The sequence below is a fragment of the Lutjanus erythropterus genome, chromosome 12 (genome assembly GCF_056507025.1).
Source record: "Lutjanus erythropterus isolate fLutEry1 chromosome 12, fLutEry1.hap2, whole genome shotgun sequence".
Lineage (NCBI taxonomy): Eukaryota > Metazoa > Chordata > Actinopteri > Lutjaniformes > Lutjanidae > Lutjanus > Lutjanus erythropterus.
Genome location: NC_139328.1, coordinates 37,161,704 through 37,179,245, shown reverse-complemented (window position 1 = coordinate 37,179,245; position 17,542 = coordinate 37,161,704). Strand labels below are relative to the sequence as shown.

Genomic DNA, 17,542 nt, shown 5'->3' with positions numbered 1-17,542 from the left:
GTGAGGAAAATAAAATCTCAGAGTAGAGTAGCTACAACAAGAACCTATAACAGCATTACAATCAATTAAACAGGCAAACGGCTGAGAATAGAATATGTTATTTTTCAGTTTTCAGTCACAGTTTGGTTAAGTTTAGGCACCAAAACTGCTTAGGTAAGTTTAGACAACAAAATTACCTGACTAAGTTTCAGCAACAAAATGACTTGGTTTAGTTTAGCTTAAAATACTGCTAGGTTAAGTTTAGTTTAGTTTACTACTTGGATAGGTTGAGGCAACAAAATTACTTGGTAAAGTTCAGGCAACAAAAATACTCAGTAAGGTTTAAGCAAGGAAATATATTAGTTTAGGCAACAAATCTATGTGGTTTGGTTTTAGAGCCAAAACTACTTGACTATGTTTAGATGCCAAAAGTTCTTAGTAAGGTTTAGACACCAGAAGCTACTTAGTTTCATTTTGGCACCAAAAAGTACTTGGTTAGGTCCCAAAACTACTTGTTAAGGTTGTTTACTTTAAGCAACAAAACTACTTGGTTTGGTTTACCAGTATAACACACCTCAGTCTCCAGCTGAATTGCATTGTGGTTAATGTAGGTTTTTACCAAGAAATAAAAATGTATGGTAAAAAAAAGATGATGAGTGAGTCCACCAGTTTTACAGGAGTGCAGTGTTAAATCCATGGTGTACTTGAGTTGGAAGACAGGACTTGCAAAACAGCCACAGACTATAAATGTCTCCTGTATCGACGCTCAATCTGAGCCTGTCAGTGACAAAAACGAACACAAACAACGAGCAAACAAGAAAACGTCACCTGCTCTGCGAGCTCAACGGGTGCATCTGGATGAGGTATCTGTCAGCACATCACGCCGCTCTGCATTTCTATCACCCTCCTCTGCTTCCATCACAGTCAGTCTTGTGGTTTGCAGTAGTTTAGAGACTCATTTGTAAAGTTTGTAGCCCGTCATGCTGTTGCAGTGCTCTGTGTACAAAACTGAAACTTCACTCCTTCTTTCATCAGTCAACCACAGCACATGTTGTCCTGAGGTTATTTGTTAATTTTTTTTAAGTGCACCAGCTAATATAAAGATATATATAGGATTGATAAGCTTCTATCTGTTTTATCCTGTAATGCACACTGACTGATAAAGAAAATAGTATCAGTCGACTAGAGGGGCTCTGATTAATGATTCGAATCCTCGACTATCAGGGGGCAGCCCTAGAGTAAACCAAAAGGTTGTTCCACAGTTAAACCAGGACAGAACAAAGAAGAAAAATCTCTGTCGGATGCTCAGTCAGGTGTGATCACCTCCCAGCTTGGTGTCACTGAAGGGGAAATGGCTTAAGTAATTTAACAAATCAAGGTGTCTCCAGTGACTTGCTGCTGCTTACATGAAAAGTGAGTGCTTCACTATTTAAAACGATTTCCTGTTAAGTGCTGCCAAGCTGATCACACCTGACTGAGCATCCAAAATAGATCCATTGTTCTTTTTTCTGTCTCGATCGAATCCTTAAATAACATTTTGTGTACCTGAGATAGTTGGAGAGTGTTGTCAGCTTAGAAGGAGATCACACCTGACTAAACATCCAAAACAGATCCCTTAGTTTTGTTCTGTCCCGACTAGTTCTAGAACAAATTTTGTTACAAGCATGAAGGTGGAAAAAGGGATGAGGATCACCTCATCGATATGTCTGAGGAGAAGTCACGTATAACACAAAGCTTTACTGCACAACTGACAACTTCATTGCTCACTCCACTCAGCTACACTCTTTCTACACACACACACACACACACACACACACACACACACACACCGCTTTTATGTTTTTTGCTGTTTAATCAATACTGTAAATGCAACTGTAGAAGTAACTCACTGTACTCATTCATATTTTAAGACGCTACAAATTATATCCAGGTACAAAAAAAGCCTGAACAGTCTGCAGTTAGAGCTGGAGTACGGACAGATGATACACCATCTCGTCCAGTCACATTGGTGGCAAGACGTTGCAAGCTTCAACTTGTGTCATTGTGATTTTTTGTGTAGACTTTAAAGGTCCCATGAAGTCAACATTGATGTTTTATTTACATTTGTATTATGCTATATGTCACCTATACACCAGTATCTGACCTTACAATAAAAAAAAGGGTGGTGTAAATGGTAAATCAGAGTTTCTCCCTTCCCTGCAGTGGCTCTATGTGCCCTCGGGGGGGGGGACCCCCAAGTGTGGCAACACACTGCCTTTAATGTAGTGACAGAAATGATCCAGTAGCATGTAATATTAAATCTTCTCCAGTCAAACAATACCTGCATTCAACCCTTTTTGTACCCCGATCTGGGGTACGCATTTTTTTTTTTTTACAAAATGGAAGTTCTCACTATACACGTGTGATTCTGCAGAATACTTTCCAATCAGATATATGCTGTCTTCATTTAGAGACTATTTTTAGAGGAGGACAGAGGACTGTTAGAGAGTTGAACATTATGATATCACAGTGAATTTGACCTTTGACCTTTTCATTTTATTCTGTTAGAATGTGTGTAATTTTGTCATCATTAGCGCATGAAATCTTGAGTTATGGCCACAAATGCGTTCAGTGAGCTGACAGTGACCTTTGACTACAAAAATTGAATCAGTTCATCTTTGAGTCCAAGTGAACATTTGGGTCAAGTTTGAAGAAACTCCCTCAAGGCTTTCTTTAGATATTGCATTCACAAGAGTTTGATGACCTGAAAACATAGTGCATTAAAAACATAAAGGCATAAAAGTCACACACAAAAAAGGTTTTTCAAGTCTTCTGAATCACAGAGGTCCTTCAGCATACAGTCATGTACATGGGCACCAACTTGAGATAAATATTGGACGGGGAAAAACATTCCAGCCTACGTAATGTTAGATGGTGAGATGTAGAGATGAGAAGGCCTATTCTTCCTGAAAATGACACATTTTCTATCCTGGGAACAGGAGCTCTCTATACACATGTATGTGGGTTCCAAACATGACCACTTCAGTGTTTTATCTGGTAGTATTAATCATTATTATTGAGGGAGAAGAACATCATTTCAACATTAATCAACATTATAATGAACGACTGCATATGGTGCATGCAGCTTGACCTTTACCACAGAAATGTGGTTTATTGCCTGTGATCTGTCACTGTCTGACTGAACAGCCAAGGAAGTGAAAGTGGAAGGAACCAGGAAGTGATATTTTACAATTCATAATATGTTAAACGAACAAAACTTGTTGAAACAAGTAATATGGTGTTTTCAAAGTCGTTCTATTGAGCTGAGACAGATTCCATATTCTGTTTGCGTTCAGAGGCTGCTGCTGAGTGCAGCGGAGGACTCGCATCATGTACCACAGCCAACAGCTGAAGGTAAATCTATCAGATGCTGCAGTATTTCACCCAAACAGATTATGGATAAAATATAAAATCCAGTGCTCTTGAAGCTTCACTTGGAATTTTATCTGAGATTCCAAATGCAGCAAACCTCAGTCCAGCATATTTAATTCCCTCCAGTGCAGCAAACAATTTGTGTCTTCATTCTTTAATAATTTTCAGTATTTCTACACAAAGCTGGTGGCAGACATCGTGCTCTGTGTCTAATTTAGATGGAAGAGCCACACGTTACTGTATTAAGTGCATTAATGATCAGAGGTGTTTTGAATTCATGGCGCTTTGTGCTTGTTAAAGAGTTAATAATAGTACTTGGTGTGCTTGGCTGATAAGAACACATAAGAACAAAAAAACACACACTCAGCCTCATCATGTAAATTAAATATAGCACATTGCTATGACTTCATTCGTGGTCCTTTCAAATGCAAATTAAATTTTTTTTACTCTAAGGCAATTTCATAACTATTTTTTCTTGCTTTGCTCCAAGACTGGGAGGTCGCTGAATCCCCAGCTTCAACTTTGGAGGGCATAAACCCCAATGCTTCCCCCATAGGTAGCACCTATGATCATGAATGTACACACGCAAAAAAAGGTGTACTGGTCTAGTAGTATTTGAGATTAGCTCGAATAAGATGCAGGTCCAGTCATCACACACACAGAAGTGATTACATCATTACATGATCCCCTCCCAGTTTATGCCTGGTGGATAATAAGAACTCCACTAGCCATTTAACGGGGACTTTACTTAACTAATGCTTAATTCTGCCCCTTTATGGGAGACAAATCCACACAATTGTGAGAGGGGTCTTTTTTGTAAGAGATCACAGTTTCAATGGCATGCCCTGAATCAAACCAATAACTGTTGGTCAGATGCTTTTTATCCCGAAGAAGGCAGGATGTGCTGAAACATCTCTACAGAATTTACAATAAAAAGATACCACCTGAGTTATGAACGTGTCTTTTCTGTCCTTTCTGTCTCTGCCTGTAAGCCGGCACCACTCTAGAAAAGTGAAGACTCTCTGTCTCTGACATCAGCATGTCACATCAGACAAAAAACTGACTGTAAATAAAGGATGATGGCTTTTAATTTCCCACTGATTATACACTGCTCTCCTTAAGACAAATCACAGTATTGAGATTAATTTCCCTCTGGTTCACGTGAGCAGAGACATGCAGGAGTATCATCTTTAATTCTTAAATGATGTGGTAGGTGTCCCTCCTGCACTGGAGGTTTGGCTCTAAGATTAATCCCCAGAGACTGAGCATCAGGGTGACTGAGGCGCCTGGCATTTATGAATGCCCCCGCTCAGTCCATTACTCACACTATTGTGCAGTAAAGGCTAGGAGAAAGGGTAATTGGCAAGATAAGCATCGGCTGGAGAGAAATGAGAGAGGAGGATCAAGAAGAGAGGACTGATGGACTATTCCTCAGATGCCTTCAGCACACACACAATCTCATCTAGGCAGAGGTCCTGTCAGATCACTAAATATGTCTTAAAGGGTATTCCACAGAAATTCACAGAGTTAAGTAGCCTTCTAAAAATGTCCTTAATCTTCCATGCAATTTGTTTTTGAGGTCATGCAAAGCTTCAAAGACAAATGGAAATGTAATCCATGAAGAAATTTATCTGCACTGGCTGAAACGGTTGAAGCACATTTATAGACTTTTTAAGCAGTTGCAGACTGGATATGTGGATGATTTTCTGTCAAACCTGTCTGCATTTTTCTTCAGACTGACAAATACAGAATTCTATGTGAAAACAACTGTCTTTTTCTGTGGAACAGAAAGCAGAGCTCAACACAGTTAACAGTCAGGTTTTAAAGCTACAACAGTGTAGCTGAGTAGAATCTAAAAATTTCATTTGCAGTATAACTTGAGTATCAGTACCAAGAATAACATGTAATATTAGATGTCTCTGTTGATTAAGCAGAACAGTACTGTAAAAACCTATAGTACAATGTCACATTTTTTTTATTACAGTAAAATACCTTAGTTTGTATTGCATTCTGGGTAATTTTGATTAGGCAGGAATAGTTTATAGTATGTTTTAGGGTTGTTGTAACTTTGCTGCAGCCGTGCTGTAATATGTCATGGTAATAATAAAATAAATTACTGTAAAAAGCCAAATTCAACACCAGGGGTGGGTTGAACCAACAGGACTTATTCTTGGTCTTAAGCTAAGACGGTTGTAACTTTGCATTCTTCATCCAACCTCACAGTTACGCCTGTTGCACCAACCAGGCTTAAGCCTTCCTCTAGGCCGCCTCTATGGTAACGGCTCATAGTAACTGCAACTTTTAACACAATGGTGTGCCTCATTTATTGGCTGTAGAACAAGCGGGCTTTTAGACGTGGGACAGTGATTAGGGACAGAAGCAATCCATTGGACATATACAACGATGAGGAGCTGAGGAGCCCCTGAAGGTCTGGTGAGTTTTCAGAGAAATGTCCTTGGCTTTGCTCAAGAGTTTTTCCATTTCTTTTGGAGTTCGCACTCAGCCCAAGTCCAAACAATTATTAAATGCAATCATTAACTGCCCTTGTTATTTCTCTCCAGACAAACTGTGTCTTCTTGTTGGTAATAATTGTTTGGCATTCAGCGTGACTCTGTGTCAACTGTACAGCTCAATTCTTTTTCAGATCTCTATGTCCGTGAAGCTTCCCTTTCTCTTTCTCTGATCCTCCATATTTAAAGCTGCCACTAATGATTACATAGTAGCAAGTCAGTGGAAAATTGTTAAACTGTATCATAGCAACACACATTCACATGAAAACAAATCGCTAAGACTGGGCATAGTTAAGACTAGGCTTAAGTCTGCTTGGTCCAAATGACCTAACCCGGCATTTACACCAGAAGCAGTGTCCCAGAAGCAGCTCGGCGCTCCGCTCTGTGGAGAATACGCAGCGAGTCTATTTTCGATGGATGGCGCGTCAATTGGCACAGAGCTGGTCGAACGGGCAGGAAGTCAGGCATGGAAAATGGAAGAATCTGGTTGATTTTCAAAATAAAAGACCCCGTGCAGACTCGCGATCATAAAGACAGACAGAAAATAAACAATTTAACTACGTAGCCTGCTTATCCATGGTAGAAGCACAAAGAGCAAGGAAAGAGGACTTAATCAACAAAATCAGAGCAAGTAAACACGGGCAAAACGCTCCGCTGCTGAAACGCTTCTAAAACGCTGCTGGTGGAAATTGAAGTCGCATGCATGACGGAGCAAAACCACAGCGCAGGCGTGCCTGGTGTAAATCCCGGGTAAAGTTCATTCTAAAGACCTGTCTTACTAACCTAGCAGTTAGGGTCAGGTGCAGTAAAGATTAGTTGGTGCAACCCACTCCTAGGGCCAGTTTTTCAAATTATTTAATTTAGATCAGAATTATAGAGATTTTGAATCACTTTTCTTGCAATCCCAGATAAAACTGATCTTATAGATTTTGTTCTGTTTTTTCAAATAATTCTCAGATCAGATCAGATCATTTTGATCCAGATACCACAAGTTCAGAATTACAGAATGTAGACTTGCAGTCTTTGAATCGGCCTCCATCTGTTATTCAAAGTAACATTTCATTAACACAGACATGTGAATATGTTTGGAGAGGCATTATTATTAGTATTGTTGTTGTTGGATAAAAATATTAAACACTGTTTTGTCAGTATAGTACTGTCTTTGTTGATCAAAAGACCCTTATCAAAAAAATGGCTCACTAGAGCATCTCTCATTGAAAGTGTGTGTAGTGCTGCCAGTGGTAGTCACAGTCATCTACTTGGAGTTTCACAGAAAAAAAGGCAACAACAACAGAAATATTAATACAGACTGAGATTAGAAAAGAAAAGGAAAAAAAGAAAGTAATTGGATAGGATTAGATTAACAAATCCATATCCCAGTTTTGTGGGATCAGGATCACATCTGATGGTTTTGTAATGCCCCAATTTAAGATTTAATCCTAACTGTATAATTCTGATTAAATCGAGATCTAAATCTGGATCTAGATTAAAAGTGTTGGAATACTGGCGGCAGATAACGTGACTGTTTTGCAACAAGGTGAAGTTTGGTGAGTACAGCTTGTTATATATTTTTTCATACAAACTTTTATCCTGAAGTTTTGAGGTTTTATGGTCTAATGTACCTCAGCATATTTTTTTGTGTGGGATGAGACTTCGATTTTAGCACTCTCCTCCCACGCTGAGTCATTTTCTAGCTAACCTAGTAAGTTAAGTGTGCATAGCAAGTGGCTAACCTCTCAAAAAAAGTACAGTGACATTAACAAATCTTGATTTTACTGTGAAAATCCTGGTTTGGTCAAAATAAACCATTATTTCACAGAGATGTGAAAATATTTTGTCTCTGTCTGATGTTTCACCCTGCTGCCTTTCTGATGGCTGACCTTCCTCTCACTCCTCTCCTAACATTTTCACAACTAACTGTGAGTTAGCTAAAATTTTATTTCAACCAAATCAAAGCTTGTGTTTTGGATGAGTTTTGTTTTACTTTGTGTGTGATGATTTGTGTGAACTTGGCTCATGATTTTTACTAAACTAGATGTAATGTTGGAGTCTGTGACAAACCGTGATGATTAGAGCTGGGACTTCAGTTTGGCCAAAACTTAGCAAGACACACTAAAACTGCAGCTAAATGGAAAAGAATTTTGCTGGAATAAACTGCAGACAGCAGGTAGCTTGTGAAATGTGTTTGTAGATTGTAGTTGCCACATACAAAAAACCCAGTAGAGGGCAGCAAACACCACACAATGATAGCAGAATAAGTCCTGCTTTTTGAACAGTTTTCATATTAAACAGTAGATAATTGCCATGTACTTAGTTATTATTGTTTGGATAATTCAGTTTGTGTTTGATATTCTTTAAATCATTCTTATTTCTCTGTTTCAGTACCACACACAGAGTTACATGTAACAGAGATCTCCAATTCTATTATTTTCATCTACCAACACAGCTCTGTCTGCTGTGCTGCACTGTTGGAAGAAGCTTTAAAAAAGAAGATTCAAGTGTCTGAAAATTGTTTTCTAACAGACTCGGGGATGAGCGCAATTTCAGTCTCCTGAATAACACAGTCCTTTACAGATCCTCTGCTACACTGTGAAAGTTTGCCTTGGAAAAGGCAGCGCTATCAGGTTAGCCACCTAGCAACAGTGTTGGTCTTTTCTACTTTGTCTAGAGCAAAAAATCTCTGTCCTTCAGGAAGGTCTAAGAGGATTATTTTTGGTCCCACCCACTGTAAATCAAAATGTGATTGGTTAATTAATTCAGCTGTCACTCTCTAAACAAACACGCAGGCTGTGACCTTCTGTCCCAGTGATGAAGTCTTAACCAATGAGTGAGCCAGCTCTAACCTTTCTCTGCCTAGAGACAAAAACAAAAAATCTGATTCAGTAACTTTATTTTGCTGTTTTCAGGACATTAGCCCTTTCATTTCTGAAGCAAAGTTGATAGACAATGAGGTATAAATTAGAATTAGAAAACAATAGCCTTATAATGAATTGAAAGAAATCAAATATAATATATTTAAATACATTTGAAATACTGATATGTTAGACCTTCACTGAAGGCCTAGAAGGCCCTCAGGGTTCCCCTCTGGCTGGACTATATGAAATACACAGTGGTATATTGGCCAATACATCATCAGGAAATCAATTTTAACATGATTTCTTACAGCTCTGTACTACTAGTGGGATCGATTTGTCTCTGTACCCTGAGGAGGACATCCCTGTGATTGATAGACTTTGCACTAAGTATTTGCAATAATAATACAGGTTTTGCAACTTTAAATTTTTGGAATTTTTGTTTTGCTACAGAATTCTCTTTTCACTGCTTCTCTCTTATACTGTCTGTCCATCAGTATTCATAAATTTTAAGGTTGTGAAAACATTATTGAAAAAATCCTGAAAATGTTTTTAATAGTTGGAATAGATTAATAATTAATTAATTAATAATAAAATACAAAATACAGGAAAAGAATGTATGATAGTAATACAGTATTGCTTTATATACTGTAGATTACATTACAGTACAGTTACAGTATTTTACTGTAAAACAAAATACATCAACTTGCTGGCAATGGTGCTACCAGTAACTCATTGTAAATATATAAAGAAATCTTCTAAAGTGTTGGAGAATAAAAGCATATTTTACCCATTTTTCTAATCAACAAACAACATATGCCAATATGCTTGATGCACCAGTGTTAAATATACTATAAAGAGTGTTTATGGTTATGAAACAGTCTCAATTTAATACTGATGCCTCTCTATGACCTACATAAGCAAACAAGACCATGAGAGAGAAGACTGATTGTTTCAGTGTAGTTACTCTAAGTGTCTGACACCAGGGCAGATTTTCCTTGAAATCTGATGAAATGATTCACAGCATTCAGACCAAGAAGAGCCTGTGTTTACACTTCCCCAGGCAAAGTTTCACAGTCAGTTATACATCAGTAAAGAAGACTGAGACACTGACTGTGTTTCTAGTTCTTCGTTAATCTTGAAGTACACGCTTCAGTATGATGGGCAGGCTTTCAAGTCCACAAGAACTTAAAATAAGTACATTTAACCTCCAGAGATCTATAGATGTCATGACAAGTTGGAAGTGCAACCCTCCCAGGAAAGAGTACATTCAGTGGTACTGTGTAAGTGCTCATGGTTGCCTTATGTACACATGCAGTGGAGGATGGATGGATGGATGGTTGGATATATAGATTGCTTTTGGATCGGTGCCTGGAGGGACAAATAAATGGATGTCATGCTGATGGATGGCTATGTAGGAGAACAGATAGCAGACAGTCTGATCTGGTCTGCTGTTGCTGTGAACTTACCAACCTCTGCAGCCATCACAGTGATGTTATGCCACGCCGTCTCCTCCCGGTCCAGAACCTGAGTCGTCCTGATGATGCCGCTGTTGACCCCGATGGTGAAAGACAAAGGTCTTTCCTCTTCATTTTCTATGAAGTACCTGTGATACAGAAGGACATGGAGTTTAAAGGCAAACTATGCATTTTCTCCAAAAAATAATGCATTGACTCTGCAGAGACCAAGGTCCTTGCCTGTACCTTCGTATTTTCTCATGGTTTTCCTCAACAATCAACTATCTTTCAACAACTGACAAATCATTCTGATTCAAATTTAATATGTCAATGCAGACATTGAAACGTCACAACTTTTTATACCCTACCACTTACGTAACTTGTGTGATGAACTGTTTTCATACTATGAGAAAATTAAAAATACCAGAAAACTGGTGAAAGCATCAAGCTCTCCTCAATCACTTGTACAAAATACTTAAAAACAAAAGTGTCTGTACAAGTGGTTCTTGTATGAGGCCCATTGTTCTTTCTATTGTCCAGTTTTAATTCTGGAACAACTTTTTGTTTTGATTAAACATCCAAAAGGGTAATCAAGAACATTAAGTTGGGAAAAAAGTTAAAACTTTTGTGTATGGGTTTGAGGGTTTGAGTCCCTTTGTGGTTAAAAGTTCCAGCCTGACTTGAAGGAACATAATGCATCCATGATTGTGCACAATGCAAACAATATTGTGGGAATGGTCCATCTTTGAAATGTATTTTTGAGATTAGCTCTAAGTTAATAAAGATTCTTTTGCATTAGTCCCACTAACTATCCCATTCAAAGCCAGCAGTCTACCACTTAAGCAAATGTTCCAACACAGAAGCTAGTGGACAAGGGGGTAACACCTGACTAAACGTCCAAGAAAAATCCAGTGATCCCAAGCTGGGATTGTGATCACCCCTGACTGATGATCCAAAATAGAGTCATTGTTCTTTCATCCATCCTGCCTTAATTGTGGGTGAATGCTTTGGTTTACTGAGATGGGTAGAGAATATTGCAAACCTGGAAAGAGATCACACATGATGAAACATCCAATGTGAATCTACTGAGTTTTTCCTCTATCTAAGATTAACTCTGGAACACATTTGGTGAGGAAAAAAGATGTAACAGGCCGGTTAGCTCAGCTGGTCAGAGCGTGGTGCTAATCACGCCAAGGTCATGGGTTCAATCCCCATACTGGCCAGTCATAGTAATTTAGAAAATCAAAGTTGTCTCCTGTCTTGCTGCTACTATGAAAAGCGAGTGTTCTACAATTAAAGCTATTACCTATCCAATGGCACAGAACTTGAAGGTGATCTCACCTGATTCAGCATCCAAACTCAATGTTCAACATTGGTCTTTCTTCTGCTCTGGGATAATTCAGGAACGACTTTTTGGGTAACTTAGATGAGTGGGGGGTGAATCTGGATGGAAAAGAGATCTGACTAAACGTCCAGTATGGACCCAGTCTTGTTTTTTGTTCTGTTTCTGATTAATTCTGGAGCAACTCTGGCCAGTAAGAGGAAATTAAGAAAGTGAAGGAAGTTAAGAAAGTGTCTTGCTCTTGCTTGCATGAGCAACAATTTGGGAAAATTCCATTCCAAATAACACCAAGCTCAGACTTAAAATCTAAAATACAGCCTTTGTTCTTTCTTGGTTTAATTCTTGAACAACTTTTTGGTGACATGAGATAGAGCATGGTGCCAGCCTGAAAAGATATCACACCCGGCTAATCTTCCAAAAAGGATCCATTGTTTTTGTTCTGTCACTGAGTCGTCCTTGAACAATTTTTGTTGTACACATAACAAAAAATGTAAACATAAGATAGTTTTTTGTGACCACGTGGCCTAATGGACAAGGCGTCTGACTTCGGATCAGAAGATTGAGGGTTCGAGTCCCTTCGTGGTTGAAAACTCCAGCCTGACTTGGTGGATCCATGATTGCCTTTAACTTGTTTACAATACAAATAATGATGTGACTTCGCCTGTCATGGATTGGTCCTGACTTAACAAAGGAATTTTGCTCTGCAGGGCCAAATATTATGAAGAATCTGGGTGTTGATTGTACCCACTGTCGCATTAAAAGCCAGCAGTCTACAATTCAAGCAAATGTCCCTCAATAGACACTAATGCTGGGATGTGCTTGACCCTGACTGATGATCCAAAATAGAGCCATTGTTCTTTCTTCCATCCTGGATTAACTGTAAGTGAACATCTTGGTTTTTTGAGATCAAAAAGAGAAAGAGATCACACCTGACAAAACATCCAGTATGGATTTATTGAGTTTTTGCTGGCCAGCTTTAGGCATTTAACAAATCCAGTGTCTTCATTAATGTCTTCCTGCTCTAATGAATAGTAAGTGCAACAAGCAAATGCTTGACAATTTAAACTATTATCTGTTTTGTTGGTACGATAACATCACAACCGTGAAAGCTGCAGTCACAAAGCTTCCCAGGTGTATAGCTGACATCAAAATGTAGACTGTGTTCAAGTATGGGTGTCATCTGAGCACCGGAAGTAGTGGAGTAGTTATCATAGTCATGGGGCAAGTGAGTTTCAACACAACAATATTCATTCATTTATTTTCTGTAACCGCTTATTCTGGAAGGGTCGCGGGGGGCTGGAGCCTATCCCAGCTGACACTGGGCAAGAGGCAGGGCAGCACAACAATATAGCTAAGGTAAAGTTAATGTTATGGTAACATTTGCTTATCTAGCTACAAAGCTGCTAGTGCAAACATCAAATCTATACCCTCTGTCTAGTTGCTAGCATCGCTCATAGTGTCCAGTGGATTGTCCATGTCCTGAAAAATGTTTCTTGGTTCCTTTGCCTCCATCCTCAGTCACCATAAATTCCACAAATCGTTTCAAGTTTAAAGGACTGTTATGGGTCTTTTAAAGTTTTCTGAGGAAAATGGTTGTTAAAGTCCTTCTACTAATGCATGAGAGAGTTCTTAAGTAGTTAGGGTAAAACACTTAGACGTTTAAGAGATGTCCCTTGCAACATCCTGAGGAAATCCTTATGGTCACTTTATGCACCTCATTTTTTTCCTAAGGCATCCTTAGATGGAAATTTATAGGACACCTTAAACAACCTTAAAAGTGGTTTTATGCAACTGGGTTCTGGATCCAAAAAGGATCCATGGTCTTTGGTTCTGTCCCTCATTCATTCTGGAACTGATTTTGTGAAAAAATGCCAGATGCCTTGCAACAAAAGCTACTACATCACAACTGTGGAACGATATGGCCTAATTGACACGGAGTTTGTTTTGGGATCAGTACCTTAAGTCCCTTTGTGGTTGAAAGCTCCAGCCTGACTTGAGTGAACAAGGTGACTGATTTGTGTTGATATATGACTATACATTGTGCACAAAGCAAAAAGAAAAGGGCTGTTGTAGTGCAATACACTTATGTTTCGGGGTACTTAAATAAAAATTTTGCTCTGCAGGGACAAATATTATAGAGAAAGTGGGCATTGATTCTACCGGCTCTCACATGCAGAGTGAGTTGTCTACCACTGAAGCTAATTCCCCTCCACAGAAGCTAATACCAAGTTAATGGTCTCAACCTAGTTATTACCAAGCTGTTTCCTATCTCTGTGTAATCATCACAAATGTGATGCCAAAAGCTGAATGCAACAAAAAACAACACCTGTGTGACCACATGGTCTAATGGACAAAGTGTTGGCTTTTGGATGAGAAAGTTGAGAGTTCAAGTCCCTTTGTGGTTAAAAGCTACAGCCAGACTTGAGTGAACACAATATACAATTGTTCCTTGTGCACAATGTAAAAAAAGATTCTGTGAGTAATTATTTGCAGAGCTAAATATTGGGGAAAATGCAGGCTTTTGGTTCCACTAACTCTCACATGCAAAGCCAGCGGTCTAGCATTTACACTAATTCCCCTTCACAGAAGCTAACCTGCAAGCATGTCTGACTAATTCTGGCAACAAACATCATGAAAACTGTGAAAAAGCAGGCCGGTTAGCTCAGCTGGTCAGAGCGTGGTGCTAATAACGCCAAGGTCATGGGTTCAATCCCCATACTGGCCAGAGACAGAAATTTAACAAAGTAATGTGTCTTGCAGCTGTTGCTCATATGAGAGGTTACTGCACTACATTTTAAGGTATTGCAATAGCACCACTGAGTAAAGACAGAGTTTTGCAGACACAAAAATTATGGAGAATGTGAGCACTGAATCTACCAACTCTCACAAGCAAAGCAAGTCAGCATGCTGTTCACCTGCAAGGTGATCACACCTGACTCAAAGTCGGAGCTATTGTTTTTGGTTACAGCACTCATTCATTCTGAACCAAATTTTATGAAAAGAATACTCTAGAACAGGCCAGTTAGCTCAGCTGGTCAGAGCATGGTGCTAATAATGTTGAGGTCATGGGTTCAACCCCCATACTGGCCACTAAAAGTCATCAAACAGATGAATGTGTCTCTGATGTCCTCCTGCTGTATGCAACAGAAACATGACTTGCAGTGCACTATAAGCTATTTCCTGTCTGTCTGTGTGTGTCATCATGGCAAAATGGGGTCATGGAGTGATACCAAACTCAGAGGTGATCACCCTGGACCAATGGTCCAAAACAGATCCTTTTTTTCTGTCCTGGTTTAATTCTGGAACAACTTTCTGATTAATTTAGACAGGTGGAGTGTAATGTCAACCTGCAAGCAGCATCCAACATGGATATTTTTCTGTTCCTGATTAATTCTAAAGCAAATATTGTAAGAAATATTAAGTCATAAAAAAAGTAAAAAATGGTGGCTTGTGTGACCACGTGGCCTAATGGACAAGGCGTCTGACTTCGGATCAGAAGATTGAGGGTTCGAGTGCCTTCGTGGTTGAAAACTCCGGCCGAACAGGAAGGGCCACAGTGATTAGTACAGGCCAATACAAGGCTATTCCTTCTACACAATGCAAAAAAAAAAATGGCTGTATGTTTCCACAGAAGGTTGATTAAATCTGGCAATAAAAGCAGGCTGGTCAGAGCATGGTGCTAATAGTGCTGAGGTCATGTGTTCAACCCTCATACTGGCCAATTATAAATCTTTTACGAAATCAAGTTTTCTCCAGTGTCATCCTGAAATCACTAAAGAAGTGACCTCTCTATAATCTAAGCATTCCACATCAAATGGAAAAACAAGTTCTTGGTTAACTCAGATAAGAGCGTGGTGCCAACCTGGAAGGAGATCACACCTGCACCCAAAAGTGATCCACTGTTTCTGTTCTGTCACTGATCAGTTTCAGAACAAATTCAATTACAGTCTGACAAACAAAACCAAAAAACAAAACTGAGTGTAAACAAATACTTTTGTTGTAATGAATAATGAACATTATGGAATGGGACCAGGGCCAGTTCACAAAGCAGAATTAGTCTTAATTCTTTTCTGGTGTCCCCAAACCTTAAAAGTTAAACAATGTAAGAAATGTAATGTTCAAAAACTTTTGGAGTTTCTAATGATCATGTATGTTCAGGATTCATTTATTTTCGAAGATTCTTCAGCAACCTACACACACTTTTAACAACTCAGCTGTGATGACTCAGTCGCCTTGTAGTTCTGCTGTTTGCTCTCAGTAAATCAGTCCCAACAGGATTTTGTGAGCTTTTTTTTTAAGGATTGTTGTGGCCTAAAACGCCTGATTCCACAGCAGCTTTTCTCAAAATAATGTGATACATGTTCCAATGTCATTATACTCTGGAATGGGCGGCACGGTGGTGCAGCAGTTAGCACTGCTGCCTCACAACAAGAAGGTTCTGAGTTTGATCCCCCAGCTCCTTGGCTGGTGCAGGGCTTTTCTGTGCGGAGTTTGCATGTTCTCCCCATGTCTGCATGGGTTCTCTCCGGGTTCTCCGACTTCCTCCCACAGTCCAAAGACATGCATGCTAGGTTAATTGGTGACTCTAAATTGCCTGTAGGTGTGAATGTGAGTGGTTGTCTGTCTATGTGTCAGCCCTGCGATGAACTGGCAACTTGTCCAGGGTGAACCCCGCTTCTCGCCCAGATAGGCTCCAGCAGCCTGCAACCCTTACGGAATAAGCGGTTACAGAAAATTAACGAATGAATGTTCCAATGTTTAGATGCCTTTTCCTGCTGTGATCCAGTGTTTGTTTCAAATCCATTTTTTATGAAATTGTGGAACAAAGAGAAAATTGAACAAAAAAGTTGCATTTTTTTGTATAATTCATTATAAAATCAAAGGAAGGAGAATAAAATTGTACTCTGTTCTGAGAGTTCTCAGTAATTTTTTGGAGCTCCAACTCAGCACAAAGTTATATTTAAAGAAACTGCACAGTGCAGTGCTAAATGCTAATGACAATGACAAATCTTGTGTTCTTTTCAGTATTGACCAAGTAAAACAATATAAATTGCTGCTGTGGACTGCTATGATTAGTCGAACTTGTAGGATGCAACAATGATTGGTCAAATTTGTGCGAAAGTTGTGGAGTTTAGACAAAATTGCAAGGTTGTGCAGAACAGACAGTGATTGATTGAATTTGCATGAGATTGATCGCAATGTCACAAGGTCCTGGAGGAACTGATGAATGCACAAGCATCAGCAGAAAGTTATGCCCCTCCTGTTATGTTCTGTTCTGTCATTTTGTAGCTTTTGTAACTTTTTGTAAGTATTTCCACAATAGGCAATGTTGTTACTGCCTAATAGACAGAAAATGACTGTGATTGTAAATGTTGATGGTGGGTAGGATTAATGAATACAATTATTTGGCTAGATTCTGCAATTTCTGTTTTTTACAGCAGAAACTGATTCACTTGAACTATTTATCTAAGAATACAATGTGTACAGTAGCAAGAACAAGAAAAAAAAAAAAAGCAAGAAAATCTATGACTAATAATCTAAATCCAGTATTCACCGTTAAAGTCTATTCATGGTTGTTTACTATCAGACCTTGAATGCTCCAATATGGTGCAGATACAAAAGTAAATGGCTAAAGAAAAGCATTGCACATTTCCACTGGCTTTCTGTAGATAGAATGTCCAGTAGTCATGGTACTGTTATATACAGTATCCCTGTTGAAAGAAATACAGATAAAAGCATGTAACAGTCCCATTTCTCTCAGATTTCAACCTATTAAGAGGCCCTGTAGGCTTCAGAGCAGTCACAGTGTTCGGTCCATCCAATCCATCAGAACACAGCAGCGCTGCCACTGTTGTCAGGAGTCTATCAGGGGCCGTGCAGCCAGCTGCTGGGCTCCGGATAGAAAGCCTTTGTATGCCTCTTTGGCCCTTGCCACTGATCTGTTCCAGAAGACCAATGTGGGGCCAGAATCAAAAGGGCTTTTTGCGTTTG

The 17,542-nt window shown here is 39.2% G+C and overlaps 1 protein-coding gene and 5 non-coding genes across 6 annotated transcripts in view; 5 read left to right on the top strand and 1 right to left on the bottom strand.

Moving 5' to 3' along the window:
- Window positions 1–8,670: 8,670 nt before the first annotated feature.
- Window positions 8,671–17,542, bottom strand: part of LOC146318425 (cadherin-18-like) — a 72,779-nt gene continuing 63,907 nt past the window's right edge. Inside the window, exons 6-7 of the mRNA XM_084732544.1 lie at window positions 10,222–10,358; window positions 8,671–8,753 (exon numbers count right to left, since the gene is read on the bottom strand). Coding sequence (XP_084588670.1) covers window positions 8,671–8,753; window positions 10,222–10,358 — 220 coding nt within the window. The remainder of the gene's footprint in view (window positions 8,754–10,221; window positions 10,359–17,542) is intronic.
- Window positions 11,359–11,432, top strand: trnai-aau (transfer RNA isoleucine (anticodon AAU)). The gene has a single exon. It is a non-coding gene; the product is annotated as a tRNA-Ile (tRNA).
- trnar-ucg (transfer RNA arginine (anticodon UCG)) lies at window positions 12,065–12,137 on the top strand. The gene has a single exon. It is a non-coding gene; the product is annotated as a tRNA-Arg (tRNA).
- trnai-aau (transfer RNA isoleucine (anticodon AAU)) lies at window positions 14,203–14,276 on the top strand. Its single transcript has one exon. It is a non-coding gene; the product is annotated as a tRNA-Ile (tRNA).
- trnai-aau (transfer RNA isoleucine (anticodon AAU)) lies at window positions 14,568–14,641 on the top strand. Its single transcript has one exon. It is a non-coding gene; the product is annotated as a tRNA-Ile (tRNA).
- trnar-ucg (transfer RNA arginine (anticodon UCG)) lies at window positions 15,006–15,078 on the top strand. Its single transcript has one exon. It is a non-coding gene; the product is annotated as a tRNA-Arg (tRNA).